The sequence below is a fragment of the Microtus ochrogaster genome, chromosome 16 (genome assembly GCF_000317375.1).
Source record: "Microtus ochrogaster isolate Prairie Vole_2 chromosome 16, MicOch1.0, whole genome shotgun sequence".
In the NCBI taxonomy this organism is placed as follows: domain Eukaryota; kingdom Metazoa; phylum Chordata; class Mammalia; order Rodentia; family Cricetidae; genus Microtus; species Microtus ochrogaster.
Genome location: NC_022018.1, coordinates 56,441,400 through 56,458,360, shown reverse-complemented (window position 1 = coordinate 56,458,360; position 16,961 = coordinate 56,441,400). Strand labels below are relative to the sequence as shown.

Genomic DNA, 16,961 nt, shown 5'->3' with positions numbered 1-16,961 from the left:
TTGCTTTGTAGACCATCCAGGCCTCAAATTCAGAGATCTAGCTACCTTGGCCTCCCAAGTGCTGGGATTAAAGGTGTGTGCCACCACACCCGGCTGAGATCTTTTCTTAAAACAAGAAAAGAAACATAAAATCTCCTCACCCCATAGCACATTGTGGCTTTGGGGGCAGCCACTCCAAATTGCATGGTCCTGAAAAGTATACTAAACTTAAGAGAGCACCGTGGATAGCCAGTCCCTAGTGTAGACTCGTTAGGAACAAAACATCCAAAGAACCTAGTTTATAAATTAAGTACTTACTGTCTTGATCCCTTTAGCTGAATGTTTTTTTCTATTGTCACTTAGCCCTCTGGGCAACTCTGGGCAATGCAGATGGTGTCCCTGCTTCAGTTAAAGCTTAATTAGCTTTCCATGTCCGCTTCTTCCTTTACTAGGAAAGACAGCCTGCCCTATAGAGTGACTTTCATTAATGGCTAGTTCATTTATTTTGTGGCTTAATTTAGCACTACAAGGAGTCATATTGTTTCCTTTGCTGGGAGTACACTGTAATCATCGAAGACTGCAGGCTCCCATTTTTTTCCCTGTTTGAAATTGGAACCACACAGGTAGAAGGGGTGGGATAGAGAGGTGAGGACCTACCTGCTCTCAGGGATAGTCTCATCAAGGCAAGCTATGATGCCATGAGGATACTTCACAGATCTGCCGCACTCTGCTGCGCTGTCTGCACCCAAAATGAAGCTGGGCATGGTGGCACAAGCTTTTAGTCCCAGCACTTGGGAAGGCAGGAGGATCTGTGAGTTTGAGGGCAGCCTGGTCTGCATAGTGAGCTACATAGAGAGACCCTGTCTCCAAATGGAAAAAAAAAAAAAGACAGGAAAATAAATGAAATAAATAGCACAGTGCCCTGGATGGGCGTAGGCCATAGAGAAAAATAAATAAAATAGCACAGTGTCCTGGATGGACATAGGGCAGAGAGGTGGTTATAAGAGAACTCTCTTAGATTGTCTAGAGCGTGTGGATTTGTGTGGGGCCTTTAAGGAAAATGGGTATAAAAGGCTCTTAAGTAGAAAACTCTTTAGCAAAGGGAGAGGTAGGTAAGTGCAGAGTATTTCGGGGACTTAAGCATTTGATATTGTGGAGTTAAAAACAGAAGTTAAGATGTTTAACAGAAACCAAGCATAGAAGTTTATGACTAATCCTAGCACTTAGACAGCTGAAGCAGGAGGATTGTTACAAGGGCAGCCTTGACTACAGAGTCATATCTGTCGGTCCCCAACCTTCCTCCCACACACAAAAGCAATACCAAACAAGTCATCTTGCATTCATTGTATATGACAAGTTCTTATTCGTGTAAAATTCAGTGACTACATACTGTTTCCTTAGTCCCAGTCATGGAGCACGTGCTACCTGTTTAACACTGGTGGTGGCTCTTTATCACATTCCGTTCTCAAAGCTGACCCTGTAAGTTAGGACTTAATCCCAAATTAGATGAGCAGAGGAGTAGGTAGGACCGGCCAGTATCCAGTGATGGAGTGATGGTAGCTCAGGATAACTAGCAAAGCCAGTGTCCCCTGCACCACAGCACACCCACAGTTACTCTGGCAATAGTCACATTTGTCACATGCTCAGATTAAAGAATTCCATGTTTGGTTTTGAAAGAATATAGAAAACATTTTTTAAAAATGTATGTGTATGAATGTTTTACCTGCATGTATGACTGTGCACCATGTGCATGCCTGGTGAAAGCAGGGGCCAGAAGAGGACATTGGGCACCCTGGAAATGGAATTAAGAGATGATTGTGAGCGTCCATGTTGGTGCTGGGAATCAATCCCAAGTGCTCCGGAAGAGCAGCCAGTGCTCTTAGCCGTTGCCATCTGTCCAGCCCTGAGAGATCTCTGAGAAGGCAGTCTTTGTACTGTGGGGTATTCATTATGCAATTCAATTATTGTTTAAAACCATTAATTAGCCAGCATGATAACACATGCGTTCAGTCTCAGCATTTGGAAAGAAGAGGCATGTGGATCTCTGAGTTCAAGACCAGTCTGACCTACATAGTGACTTCCAGACCACGCTTGGGCTACATAGACCCTATCTCCAAAAAAGAAAAGAAAGCCTCACAAAAACCCAACATTTTTAAAAACCCTGTTTGTTCTACTTTATAGACTGTAAAAAGATTTAAATACATAGGACCTGGTTTTGATCTCTAGCACTGAGAGAGGAAAGATTTATTTAAAGAAGATTTTCATTCTTTTCAAAGTATTTTTCATGGCCAGACATGCTGGCTCATGCCCATAATCCCAGCACTTAGGAATAGATGCAGGAAGATGAAGACTTCAAAATCACCCTTTGATACATGATGAGTTCAAAGCCAGCCTGAGCTTCATGAGACCCTGTCTCTAAAACTAAAACAAAGAAGAAAACCCAGCAACAACAACCCATGTAATGATTTTAGGATGTTCATGCCCAGGTGAGACAAGAGCTGTTGTGAAGCTCCCCCATCCTGCTGCTGCTTGTGACACTCTTGCTGTTCACTGGGAACAAAGTCCTGCTTCTACCTGCACTGACTACAACTCACCTGACAGCTTTGAGAAATGCCCTAGGTACTGTTCTCAGAGAGTGCCCCTTTGGGGCCTGTGAGATGGCTTAACAACTACAGGAGCCTACTGCCAAGCTTTCCAGCCTGAGTTCAACCCCCAGGATTCACATGGTGGAAGGAGAGCAACTTCAGCAACTTGTTCTCTGAACTCTACACAGGTGCCCAAATGTGCACACACATACACACAACATATAAATATTTGCATTAAAAAGGTCCTCCTTTGCCTTAATTTCTCAAATCATTTTCCTCCATCATCCTTCCATGCTTGTGGGATGGCAGATGAGTTAACATTAAGCAGCTGCCTTGTACACCAAGACAGCCTCTTGGCAAAGTGTTTCGGCTTTGTCTTTTATAGATTCTTCTGTAAAATGTCTTCTTTGGCACTCTTTTCCATATCCCTTGCACTTCCCTAGTGTTTCATTATGCTTCTGGTGTAACTTCTGGTTCCTTTCTTTTTTGAGAAACCAGGGACTCAGGTTAGTGTGATGGCAGCATGGCAGACTTAAGGATCTTCTGATGCCAACTCCTTGTGAGAAGGTGATGTCACATGAAACAGCAGTGGCACCCCTTACAAATGCATTACCTAGTGGAGGGTAAATCTGAAAGTTATGCAGAGTTGTGGAGCAAACCACCATGAAACCTAGTGGCTTAAAACAGTACCATTTACTATCCTGAGTCTACTGCTTGGTGGGTATTGCTGCTGCTCTTAGCAGACCTGTTTGCAGCTGGGCTCACTCACATATCTCATCAGCTGACTTTTTCAAGTCCTTCCTATGGGACAGGAGTCTGGCCATTCCCTCATGGTATGGCAGAGGCACAAACAAGATCATGGCAGGCCTTCCATGCAAAGATACAAGAAGTACATAGACTATTCAGATTGGTGCTGTCAGCATAGCTGCAGGAAGTGACGGGGCCATGTGCAGTATCAGTGAAAGGAGACTAGAGTTGGAAAATAGAGGAAAACCATTAATTGGGCTATAAATATAGTTAGGTTCCCAGTTAGGACCCCAATATGAAAAGAAACTTTCAAACTTAGATGACTGAATCACATTTGTGTAGGGGAAGAAATAGACCAAGTAAAGATCTGAGCTATGGCCTGTAGCATTCTACATAGCTCTGCAAGGCGGGTAGGAAGCAGAGCTCAGAGAAGTTAAATAACTTGCTCAAGGTCATCGGCTGATCCAGGGTGAGGCTGAGATGATATTGTAAGGCTGTCTGGCCTGGAGTCTCGGTTCTTTTCAGCACTCTAAGAAGAGAAGAGCACCAGGGTCTGTCTTCCTGCTTGTTTACTATGTCTACAAGCCCATCTCTAAAATCCCACTGCAGTCCAGAAACCACATGTCTGTTGTCCTTCCCGGTGAGGATTAGTCTATAGCCTGCATAAACCTGTGGCCCTTCCTAGGTAATTCAGAGAAGGAGAAGCCACTTCTCTTTATTCTTTGATATTGAGGACATCTGAGCATGAGTTTTGGAGTCAGATTTACTGGGATTCAACCATGCACTAGCTCTGTAACCTTGGGCAACTCATTTAACTTCTCGAAATCTCTTTCTTCATCTTAAAAAAATGGGAATAAGAACACCTTGTTTGCAGAGCTGTTACATGGACTAAAGCTAAATTATGTTTATAAAGTGCCTATCCCAGTGCCTGGCATGTAATAAATGGTGTTATGAATACTGTTAGCATCATTTCTAAGGACAGCCTTTCCCCGTCCTGGGAACCCCTGTGTCTGTGTGTTGGACAGGTTCCCCCCACCTCCAGTCAGTCTGTGCAGACTTGTTGCCTGCTGTGTCACCGCGAGCGCAAAGGCTGGGAAGAAGGCCCTTCACAAAATGGACTGGTGTTGCAGGGTGAGAAGCTGCCCCCTGACTTCATGCCAAAGCTCGTGAAGAACCTCCTAGGCGAGATGCCTCTATGGGTCTGCCAAAGTTGCCGAAAAAGCATGGAGGAAGATGAAAGGCAGACAGGTCGAGAACATGCAGTGGCGGTAGGTAACAGCTGACAGGTGACCCCTGAATGCAGGGCTGCTTCCTTTCAGGAAGTCAGGCTGTTTCCCCTGACCTCAGGAAGCTCTGTCCAAGCTGCTGTGAGAAACCATCCAGCTGCACTTAGCATTTGCAAGTTGGTTTAGACCTGAGGGAAGAAGACTTGGGCCTGTTAGTGATGTAGGTAGATCTTGATCCTATGCTGTCACCTGATGCTGATACCGTCAGCCCTGAGGCTGTTTGGAAGGCCACCACTACGACAAAGATGAGTCAGAGGGTCTGAGATGTGCCTCAGTCCGAAGCCATCAGTAATAGCTAGGAGCGGTGGAAGACTGGCATTTGTGAGCCATGTCAGCCAGACTTCTTGCTTTTCTTCCCTGTAGACTTTCATTTACTATGAATCAATTTATTTTCAAGGCTCCTTGCTTGTGGCTGGAAATGTAGTCAGTGGTAGAATGTTTGTCTTGTGTGTGCAAAGCTTTGGACTCACTCCTTAGTGCTGGGAATAAAAAAGAAAGGAGGGTCAGGAGGATGTTGATGGAACAGGGCCAGGGAGATGTCAGTGCTAATGCATCAACCCCTGCCACACAAGCTTGAGGACCTGAGTGTGAGTCCTCAGAACCCAGAGAAGGTCACATGTGGTAGTGCATGTCTTTAATCCCCATGCTCCTGCAGTAAAGTCGGAAGTGGAGACAGAATACTCTTTGGAAGTTGGTTGGCCAGCTTCTTGCTTATACAATGACAAACCAACAAGGAGACCCTGTTTGAAACAAGGTGGAAGGTGAGGACCTGCATCCAGAGTTGCCCTCTAACCTCCACTTGTTCACTGTGACGCATGTGCACGTGCACTTACACCTGTATGAACACACATCATACACATACACAGGTATTCATCATAAACAGAAGAAAGGGCTGGGTGTGGTGGCACTTACCTTTAGTTCTTGTGCTTGGAAGGCAGGGGCAGGCAGATCCCTACATAGTGGGTTCCAGGACAACCAGGGCTACCTAGAGACTAGAAATAGAAATAAAAAATAAATGAAAGACTCAGGCTAAAGATTGTTAAGAGCTCTGGGGTTTTGATTCTCAGCACCCAGATGGTGGCTCATAAACTGCTATAATTTCAGTCCTAGGGGATCAGATGCCTTCTGGCCTCTGTCTGCATATGGTGCACAGACATAACATTCAGGCAAACACATAAAATAAAAATAAAGTCTCAAAAATTTTAAAAATAAATGGAAGGAAGGAGAAGGGGGATGGAGGAGCATGAGTGCTAAACCACACTTGTGATTCATGACCTTTCGTCTTGTTGGCAGCCCTCATACTCACAAACGGCCCATGTTCATAGACAGGCTTTGCCCCACGAGAAGCTCTTTACCCGCTATCCACACAGCCATGGAACTGAGAACACGGTAGTCCCTTCCACGTACTTGCTTGGCCCTTGATTATAACCCAGTGTGACTTGTGCTTATTGGTTCAGTCATAACCTGAGGGCCTTAAGGAGCAGGTCAGTTCCACGGTTTGACCATGAGCCTTTTTCTTTCTCCTTTCCAGATTTCCTTGTCACATACACCCTGCAAATCACAGTCTTGTGGGGGTGACTCTCATTCATCCTCGTCCTCTTCTTCATCATCCTCATCTTCCTCCTCTTCCTGCCATGGCAACTCAGGGGACTGGGATCCCAGCTCGTTCCTGTCAGCACATAAGCTCTCAGGCCTCTGGAATTCCCCACACTCCAGCGGGGCTGTGCCAGGTGGCTCACTTGGTAGCCCTCCTGCCATCCCTGGTGAGTCTTTAAGCTTTGGAAAGTACTGGGCCCCCTCTGTAAATAGCCATTTGCCTCTCTACTTTGACCCAGTCAGTAAGTAAACATGGACCTGTTCTGATGGCAGCAGGGACAACCTAGACCTTGACTATCTGGAAGATCTGCAAGACTGTGGAGTTATAAAATGCTGCACACAGGGGGAAAAAATGCCCTCATTGCTGTCATTGGCTTAACATTGGGTCCAGGAGAAGTCCTCACACTGTCTGAGGAGCAAGTGGTCTAGGAAAGCCCTAGGAAGTAAGAATTAAATCGTCTACACCTGCCCTCTGTACCATTGACAAGCTGAGCCACCCCTGCTTCCTTGGCTTTCCACACCTTGTCTACCTTAGGAATAGCTGTAGAGCACTGTATTTAACCACAGGAGACTGACAGGTGGCATGCAGGCTACAGGAGTCTTATAAACACAATACTAATGCTCAGAGACCCAGAGGGAAAATTTGGATTGTTACTGTCATAATTCTTAATGAAGGATGGAGTTCCTCAAAATGGTGCTGTTCTAAAGTTATGTAACTTGAATGCATAACTCCAGTTATCTTGGTCCATGATGGAGTCACCAGAGCTTTTTCCTACTTCAGTCAGAGATCTGTAGCCTCCCAGGAGTCAGGTGTACATACCTTGTCTGCTCTGGTCCATGTGGCCCAGAGGCAGATCCCAAGGTTACTGTAGCTTTCTTTCTCAGGCCTAAGGAATGCCTAAGAGGAGGTAGCTCCTAGAGGAACCCAGAGAAACAGCAGAGATATCCTCTGTTCACTCCACAGCTGAGCCACAGCCTCCTTGGCTTGGGATTCCCAAACTTGTCCAACAGACCTGCTATCCATGTCCTCTTCAGGGGCCTTATGCTGAGAGACTATGCCCTCTGGTCATAGTAAGCAGGATGATGTGGCAGTGAGCCTGTGGGCTTTCCTTCCCAGGTCTGACCCCTTTTTCTCCCCTCCACCTACAGGTGAGGCTTTCCCTGTCTCGGAGCACCACCAGCACTCAGACCTCACTGCTCCCCCTAACAGCCCTACCGGCCATCCCCCACATCCAGCATCTCTGATTCCTTCTCACCCCGGCTCCTTCAGCTCACCGTCCCACCCACATGTGTTGCCCTCCACCCCGGAAGCACCTTTCCCTGCCCAGACTTCAGAGTGCCCTGTGGCTACTGCCACTGCCACCCACCCCCCAGGGCCTTGTCAGAGCCCCCATCTGCCCTCCACCAGCATGCCACTCCTGAAGATGCCTCCACCATTCTCTGGGTGCAACCACCCCTGCAGCGGGCACTGCGGTGGGCACTGCGGTGGGCCTCTCCTCCCACCACCGAGCTCGCAGCCACTCCCTAGCACTCACAGGTAAGTGAGTGTCGTGAAAGGCACCACTCTGTACTCACTGGAGCCAGGAGCTGTGGAAACTTGCCAAGAACACTGTTAGGATGGAAATCCGAGTACGGATTGGGCTGGAAGAAGTAGCTCAGCGCTAGAGCACACTCTTAGTGTGCATGATGTCCTGTGCTCAACCTTGACGCCAAATTCCATAAATTCTAAATTAAGGGTTTTTTCATTATAATTTAAGTTTTGAACAATTCAGGTGTAAAAAAGAAAAGGGTCTTTACAACCTAAAGAGAAAGTTCTATAACTGGCCTGTTTTCTTGAAAATACTTCGGTATATAAATGACATAATTAGTTCTATATTTGATAAATACTTTAGCAATTTTTTATTTTCTTCATTTTGAGACAGGTTCTTTCTCCTCCCCCCCCCCCACCCGACAGGTTTCTCTGTCCTAGTTGTCCTGGAACTTGATTTGTAGACCAGGCTGGCCTCAAACTAGAGATCTGCCTGCCTCTGCCTCCAGAGTGTTGGGATTAAAGGTGTGTGCCACCACCACCTGGCCGTGAGACAGTTACTTGTTGTGCAGCCCAAGATAGCCTCTAACTTGTGATTCTCCTGCCCTAGCCTTCTGCTGCTGGGATTACAGGTGTATCTTATCACCGCTGGCCTGTATAGCAACACTTCTTAAATATCATGGTTATTTCTCTAAGACTTAAGTATCTATGGTTTTGGGGTTTTGTTTGTTTGTGGGTTTTTTGTTTATTTCTTTGTTGTTTTGGGGGGTGTTTTGTTTTGGTTTTGGGGGTTTTCTTGTTATGTTTTTTTAGTGTTTTAAGACAGGGTTTCTCTATAAACCTGGCTATCCAGGAATTACTCCATAGATCAGACTGGCCTCGAACTCAGAGCTCCACCTGTCTCTGCCTCCTGAGTCTGAGATTAAAGGCGTGCATCACCATGCCTGACTCATCCAGACTTTTTTCCCCCTCTGAGACAGAGTTTCTCTGTGCAGTCCTGACTGTGCTGCAACTCACTTTGTAGACAGGCTGGCCTCAAACTCAGATCTACCTGCCTCTGCCTCCTGAGTGCTGGGATTAAAGGTGTGTGCCGCCACCACCTGGCTTTCATTTCCAAATTTTTAACCAAGAAAAATACTGTTGTGATAAGCGTCCTAAGCCTGTGTTTGAATAGATTTGGGCCCTGTAGAGCCCTAGGAGCTCTGTGATTTTGTTGTCTGTGTCTAGATGTGAATGTACTGAAGGCAGATGATTTTTAGGTTGACACTGTCTATTATATATCTGTATTCCCAGTCTGGGGTTTCGCTGCCCCACTGCCACCACTCTTGGCTTTGTCATCTCACATGTCATGCTGTTGATGATGTCAGTATTGACTTGGATCTTGTAGTTTTCACTTAGTACTTCTGGGTTCCTGTGTTTTGTTCTTAATGCTCAGTATTTGGGGCTGGAGAATATTAACTGTAGTTAATTTTGCTGGTCTCCAGTTGCAGAACATTTAGGTAATTCAATCATTTTAACATAACCAACATCTAAAGATATCCTGGCCTAAAGCTTTTTCCTCTTTTAAACTTTTTCATCGCTGTTTCTTGGGAGGGTTCTTAACACACATTGGCAAACTGCTTTCTGCCATGCACACCTATAAGCCTAGCAACTGGAAAGCAGAGGCAGGAGGATCTAGAGTTTGAGGCCAGCCTCAATTGTATAGAGAGACCTAGAGTGAAGTGGGAGGGAGGAGAGAGCACACAGGAGGCTGTGAGTGCTGAGGGTAGGTGCAGTAGGCCCTGAGTTTAATCCCTAGCAGAAAAGAGAATAGGTGGGGGAACTGCTTTTTATAGGATTCTCTGAATCCATGTAACCACCAATAAAGAGTAGTGGTCTGTCTGTATCTTCAGAAACACTGGATATTTTAATTTTCCTAAACAGCATTTTGCTTACTGTAATAGAATTGTGAACTTGGAATAAACTATAGGCACCATTGGCAGCAACTTCTGCTGCCTTTTTCTAACCTCTACCGTGTGTTTGCTGACCTTTCTGACAGCAGACTTGGGCTACACTGGCCTGTCCTAGACTGTCACCTAATTCTTATTTCCTCTGAAACATGGGACCAGCTTCTACAGTGCTCCAGCTGCTGCTGACCCATCATAGGGCTCTGGTTCTTCCCAGCTCTGATTCTGGGACCTCTCAGCCTGTGTCATCTTTACCCTAGGAAAATGTTGTTTGTAAGTTGCCCCAACTTATTGCCAGAGTCCAGAGACAGAATGTAAGTGGAGAAAGCATGGACTCTGTACACAGGGAAACATAGGTTTGTGTTTTACTACCTGTTGGGCTGTGCTCTGAGCCTCAGTCTCCACAGCTGTTAAATGGGGAGTGGCACTGATTTTTGCAGATCTTCAAGGATGGCTAGATGACGTGCTGAGTACGTTTCTGGGTCCAGACAGTGGTTCTTGTAGTCTGTAGTCCCCAGGAGGCACATCTGCTCTTTCTCATCGCAGAGCTCTTGGTTCAGGAGGCTCTCTACCTGCTGACGCAGATGCCAGATGCAAATGTGTTGTGAGGACCCTGGGAAAGTAGGAGTAAAACTGTTTTCATTGATCATTTGGGGCTGTACCAGAGCCATCAGCCCATGAGTCTGTTCAGATTCCTGTTCCCTAAGCCCTTGGGATGTAGATTGCCCCGCTGTGTGATGAACTCCTTCAGAATTTTAAGTAGCGTACTGTCTATCTACCTATTTGAAAGAAATGATGAATAGCCTACTATCACAAGGCTTGATAAAACAGCAAGCTAGAGAGGTATCCACACAGTGCCCTCAAAGAGGTGTGTGCAGGAAGCTTACACAGAATCAGTCTTTGTACTGTGACGGCCTAAGAGGCAGTAGAGACTCTTCTCAGGCTCTGTTCTTTGCAAGAGGCCCTGATATGGCCAGTGAAGGGCAGTGGAATGGTGGCTGGGGATTGGGACACTTTTCTAGGCTCCTGCTGTATTCTGTGCCTGCACCACTTACTCTCACCTCTGGGCCCTTCTCCATTGCAGCAGGGACCCTGGGTGCAAGGGGCACAAATTTGCACACAGTGGCCTGGCCTGTGAGGCAGATGAGGGTCTGGGCGAGGAAGAGGATAGCAGCTCTGAGCGCAGCTCTTGCACCTCGTCCTCCACCCACCCACGCGATGGGAAGTTCTGTGACTGCTGCTACTGTGAGTTCTTCGGCCACAATGCGGTGAGTGAGCCTGCCTGGGCAGAGAGGGCTGGGCAGCCAGGGGCAGCGGAGAGACCCCTTGCTCATGGTAGTGACCACTGCACTGGGACTGAGAGTCCTTGCACCTACAGCTGCTTGCTTCCGCCTCGAGGCACACTTGTGAGGTCGGGTTTGCTTAACATTTTGTTGGCTGTGTTCTTCTCGTGGTTTCTCTTAAGATTGACTTTTTTTCTTTAGGCAAAAGGAAAGGAAGTGGCAGAGAGAAAGCTATGATTCTGATGAGTATGTATACGTGTATAATCCCAGAGAAGTGAACGCTTGTACATGATGAAGGCAGAGTGGAAGCAAAAAGTTCCCCAAATGTGACAGCCAGTCGAGGTACAGGCCATGAGCATAGATGGCGCCAAGAAAGAGGCTCAGATCAGGGTACATGCTGTCTCTAGACAGGGGAGCGGTTCAGAAGTCTCAGAAGATGAAAAGGCTGCTGGCTAGGGAAGAGAGTCGAGGATAAGAGAGGTGGAAATAATTCAAAATTACTAGTCACCTTTGAGCTAGGCATTGTTATCTTCATTTTAGAGGTGACAAAATTGAGGTTCACAAAAACTCAGTGACTTACCCAAGGTCATACAGCTTCCTAGTGATAAAGCCTGGGCTCAAACCTGCTTCCCTGGCTCCCCAGTCCTTGGTCACCGAGCTCTGCCCTCGTCTTCCTACCTACCACTGCTTCAGCTCAGAGCCTATTGAGGATGAAGTCATTTGGTGGCTGATGCTAGAGAGAATAACGGTTTGGCTTCTCACCACATACTTGGTGCCAGCGGGTGGGAGTGCTATGGGCCTCCCAGGCCTAGGGTGTAATGTCAGCAACTCCCCTCCCCCAGCCACCCGCTGCCCCGACGAGTCGGAATTATACTGAGATCCGGGAGAAACTCCGCTCGAGGCTGACCAGGCGGAAAGAGGAGCTGCCCATGAAGGGGGGCGCCCTGGGCGGGATCCCTGGGGAGCCTGCGGTGGACCACCGAGATGTGGATGAGCTGCTGGAATTCATCAACAGCACGGAGCCCAAAGTCCCCAACAGCGCCAGGGCTGCCAAGCGGGCCCGGCACAAGCTGAAAAAGAAGGTGGGTGTGGGGGGGAGCTCAACTCTACTGCTTCTCCTCCCCAAGGAATCTTTCACCCCAAGCCCTAAGACCTCTAGGGCATGATTGGTGCTGGCTGCCAAAAAAAAAAAAAAGTTGGTATGATTCAATTGCTATGGGAAGGTCTGGATGAATCCGGGAGGCATCAGGGTCAAAACTTGGGGCAAGTAATTGGAGAAGGAAATGTCTCATATACAAGCTGCTTGCTCGATTCCTCCAAGCTGAGGACTTGCTACAGTTGGTCATTTATTCATTCATCAAGTACGTCCACAAATACTGGGAGACAAAATGTAACACTTAAGTGCTTACCTGAGAGCTTAGTCCAGTGAGGAGACAAAACGGGACAAGCACAATAGAGTGTGACAAGTATCAAGAGTGAGGGACATACCCTCTCTTGCCCATAAGTGGTTGTACAAGAGGTTGACTGACCCTCTGAGTCCCAGGAAGTAAGGACAGATATATCAGGAGGGCCTTTCTCCTGGCAGCAGGCACAGCACATCTCACAGGCAGGGTGGCAAAGCCAAAGCTGAAATAGCAGAGAAGTGGGGCAGGTAGTGGAAGTAGAAGATAGCCTCAGTGGCCCTATCGAAGAGCAGCTTTGACTTTAGCCTCCAGATGAGCGGCTGTCGCCTGACGGTTGACATCAAATAGAGCACTTGTCAGGTCTGTATTTTGGTTTCAGTGTGGTAGTACAGAAGGCATGTGGGAAGATGAGGGCAAGAAAACTAGGCTTGATACCCCAGGTGAGGAAACACAAGACCAAGGGGGACATGACCGAGAGGACTGCAGGAGCTGCAGGCTTGGGTATTCTAATGACAGCACGATGGCACAGTTGGGTGTCTCAGCCAGTATGATGCTGATGGTACCTGTGATGGAGCCAACATGGCAGTTGCGGAAGACTGGATGCAGTAGGGGCACTTTGACTCAGAGGTTCCTGTGAGCCATTCAAGTGCAAGTGGGGCCATAACACTAGGCGTTGCGAGCACAGGGGTGTAATTGAAGCCATGGGAATGAAGCAGTCCCCAGTGGAGGATTAAACCCAGGGAGCTATTCCTGGACAGCCCTGCTGCTAGATGAGCCCTGGGGTTGATGGCTTGTCACCTGCAGCTTCATTACTTCTTCGCCTGTCTATTCCCAGCTGCGTCTGCACAGTGCCTCATGCAGGAGCCACCATCTGAAGAGATTTGGTTTGACAGCCAGCTAGTTTTATTTCTTGGGTGGTCAAACAACCCTAGAGCTCTGAAAGGCAGAAGTGATTCTCCGTCTATCCAGCCCAAGGACAACCAAGATCCTTCTGCAGACTGAAGTAGTGAACCTGTTGTTACTGTCATAGAATGTTCAACCTTCCATTGCTCCCACCCACTTGCTCTGCAGAGGTGTTCAGTAGGTTACAGTGGTCTTTGGCCTCATTAAGCATGTCCCCAGAGGGCATGCTCAGTAGTTCCCAGGTCTGGTGCCTTTTATAAACCTATACACCTTTCCTGAATGATGTCTCTCCAGGGCTCAGTTCAGATGTTCCCCACTTTGCAAACACCCTGGGGGAGTCTGCTGCTCTACTTCCCCTGCAACTTATATATCTCTCTAGGCTGCCGTTCATCACACCCTTCTGATCTTAAGCTCCTTGCACAGTCACTGTCTACTAGACCTAGCCTGTAGGTAAGGACAAACATACATAGGTGGTCTCAGTGCCAGATCAGCCTCCCCTGCTGGTTTTAACTAGTTTGGCTGCCATCAAAAAAATCCAACTTCCCCATAGGTACTTAGTGATGACTGCTTGCCCTACCACTTCGGGAGATGGGTCAAAGCATCTGTTCACTTTCAGACATTACTTTCTTTTTCTTGCCTTTAGGGACTAGTCCCTGATCTTTTGAAGCTGCACTCTTTTCTGTGCCATCTGCAACCTCACAGCCATTCTTCTTTATCCACTTAATGTTGTCATCTGACCCTTTCGTTTCTTCCGAGGCCAATCTAGCACTCTCTCGCCTGAGCTGAGTATTGGTAAAGAGAAAGTGATCTGACCCATTACTCAGTCACTCTCTTTCTTACCAGTTCTCGTCACTTCCTTGCCTGTTGCCCATCTGTCACATCTGCTCAGAAAAACTGCATCCCATCCTATCTACCCTCTCTCCCCTTCTACACCCAGAGGTAGCATGTGACAGTGTTATGTGACACTCAGCTGGGTCTCTCCCACTTGTTCCCTGGCTGACCTGTAGTCCCCAGTCCTGTTCCTTGTCATGCACATTCATTCACATGGCCCTTTGTCAGACTGTTTCTCCAGCTCTAGGCTCTCAACTGCCTTCCCTTGTTTTTGTTTTTTTTTTTTAGCAAGTACATTCACATCTGTTTTCATCAAGGAAAAGACCATTGGACACACCTCCTCATCAAAAGGAAGTGTTGTCCTTCTCCCACCCCATGCCCATATAGGTTTTTTTGGTTTTTTGTTTTTGTTTTTTGCCCACCTTAGGCTGCCTGCTCTATTTTCAAAGCTTTTGATTGGTAAATGTCTCCGGCTCCATCCAACCCAGACTCTACCAAAGAGATCTGTAGTCTCTCCTCTGGTCTGGCTCCCATCTCATGTCTTTGTGCCCACTGTTGCCTTTCAAAGGCAGACAGTTCCTGAAATTTGGAGCCTTTCCTGCACTCTCCCTGTTTGCTTCCTTCATCATAGTGGTAATTTTTGAAAGCCATACATCCATGTTCATTGTTCTCAATCCCCGCTTGTCACCTAACCAAAGACTGTTGTCCACACCCTCAGTCACCACTTTATTGCCAAGTCCAAGTTATGTCTTGGTTATGTGCCTGTCATAGTTGTTCACTAAGTGACCTTTGCCCTTTTGTCCGTGCGCCCCTTTAAACCTTGTCTTTGACTCCTTGGCTTTCAGGCAAGCAGGGCCTAGAAAGGAGCAGTGGGGTCACCATCTTCTCCATATTTCTCACCTACCTCTCCGACCTCTTTCTCATTTGTGAGTTCTTGTCCCTCGCCTAGACTTTGCAGAGCACATTTCTCTGGGAAAGAGAAGCCATCTAATTAGTATTATTACCCTGTACTCTGCTAACTAGTGGTCCTCTTTGGGGACATCCTGCAGGTACCTCAAACTCAGTATGTCACAAAAGAGGCCTGCCTTTTCTTCTCCATTATCTGTTCAGTAAAGGGGGCCACTTCACCCTGTAGCCTGACCTTGAACACTGGCCACTGTCATGGGAAAGTGCATTGTGACTGAAAGCAGTGAGCCTTGGAATTGAACTTCAGTTTGAAGCTCAGCTTGATCGCACTTGCTGTATGACCTTGGGCAAATCACTTAATCTCTAAGCCTCAGTTTTTCCATCTATAAAGTGAGAATGACAGGAACCTAGGTCATAGATGGCTGTGAGAATGGAATGAAATGATGCACGGAAAGTTGGGCAGAAGCCTGGCACGTGGGTGCTTGGTTTATGGGGGGCTCTGTAGCAACTGTAGCAGTGGGTAATGTTTTCTGGACATGTGTCATTTTACCCTCCTGCCTACCCCAAAAATCCTTCTCCACGATAATCGCTCACCCCCAGCTCAAACCAGTCCACTTTTCTCCACCCACAGCGTCTGCTTTTAGAGCCTTTGGTTGGTAAGCACCGACTGCCTCAGACTCAGACTTCTGTACAACCTGCAGAGCTCCTTAGGATCCAGCCGCTGCTTAGCGTACCAGCTTCATCTTCCAGCCTTACTTTCTAACCTACCTTCCTTTCTTCTAAGGTCTCTAGGCACCACACTTCCTCTGGTAAAAACAAAATTGTACCTCTGTGCCGGGTGGTGGTGGCGCACGCCTTTAATCCCAGCACTTGGGAGGCAGAGGCAGGTGGATCTCTGAGTTCAAGGCCAGGCTGGTCTACAAGAGCTAGTTCCAGGACAGGAACCAAAAAAAGCTACGGAGAAACCCTGCCTCGAAAAAACAAAAAAAAAAAAAAAAATTGTACCTCTGCATAGTTTTTGCTTCCTGTTGATGTGCTTTTCCATTTTCCCTGATTTTACTAGTTCCTTCCACCTAGAATGCATTTATCTCATTTTTTTCCAGAATAATTGCACACACCCTTCAGTAGCGATCCAGGAACTCTCGGATGACCCGGGCTGAGTTAACAGCACCTTGTACTCTCTGCCCTGTAGCATCTAACACTGTACTCTGAATTAAGCAGTCCATTTATGTTTCTTTTCCTTGGCTGACTGAAGCTGGGAAGCAGAGACCATGTATGTGTCTTGTACAGTCAATGAACAAATGAAACTAAAAAGTCTGGAACTTTTCAGTCATCCCTGTTGCCCTGTCCTGATTTTGCCTCTTACTAGCCACCTAACCTTTAACTAATTTTGTATTTTTGCCCAAGGTTAGGTTCACATCTGTAAATTTGGCAATATGATGCAACAAGGGCAATGGTGGGGGTTAAAAACGACTTGCTACCCAGAGCCAGGTCTGTGCATTTCCGTGCTTTCTCCTTTCGATGCCAGTGTTTGTAATGAGGAGGCGCTGCTCACACCAGTACTTTTCAGACTTTCTGGACATAATAGCAAACAAACATAGTGAGTAAAATCTTCCTTATCCATAACAACCAGAAGCCATAGCCGGGCGGTGGCTTTAATCCCTGCACTCGGGAGACAGAGGCAGGCGGATCTCTGTGAGTTCGAGACCAACCTGGTCTACAGAGCTAGTTCCAGGACAAGCTCCAAAGCCACAGAGAAACCCTGTCTCGAAAAACCAAAAAAAAATAAAATAAAAATAAACAACCAGAAGCCAGGCTGTGCTGACTCAGAAGACAGGGAGAACCCATCCCTACAGTCTCCAGTACACTACTCCAGGCCATGTCTGCTCACCTGAATAGGCAGAGTTCTGGCACATGGGAAGGAGACTTGGCGCCAACCCTTATAGCCATCCTCAGAGCAACTTTTTC

At 47.2% G+C, this 16,961-nt stretch overlaps 1 protein-coding gene across 8 annotated transcripts in view; it reads left to right on the top strand.

Annotated features, from left to right (window-relative positions):
- The window catches only part of Fam193b (family with sequence similarity 193 member B), a 35,392-nt gene that overhangs the window by 11,941 nt on the left and 6,490 nt on the right, over positions 1-16,961 (top strand). For 3 of the 8 annotated variants that reach the window (XM_005355250.2, XM_026782877.1, XM_026782879.1), the window contains 5 exons: positions 4,337-4,579; positions 6,129-6,360; positions 7,343-7,730; positions 10,752-10,935; positions 11,793-12,032. In XM_005355250.2, the coding sequence (XP_005355307.1) occupies positions 4,466-4,579; positions 6,129-6,360; positions 7,343-7,730; positions 10,752-10,935; positions 11,793-12,032 (1,158 nt within the window). In that variant the 5' untranslated portion in view covers positions 4,337-4,465. Of the gene's footprint in view, positions 1-844; positions 4,580-6,128; positions 6,361-7,342; positions 7,731-10,751; positions 10,936-11,792; positions 12,033-16,961 lie in introns of those variants that run through there. The other 5 variants (XM_026782880.1, XM_026782881.1, XM_026782876.1 and 2 more) reach the window with 4 other exon arrangements.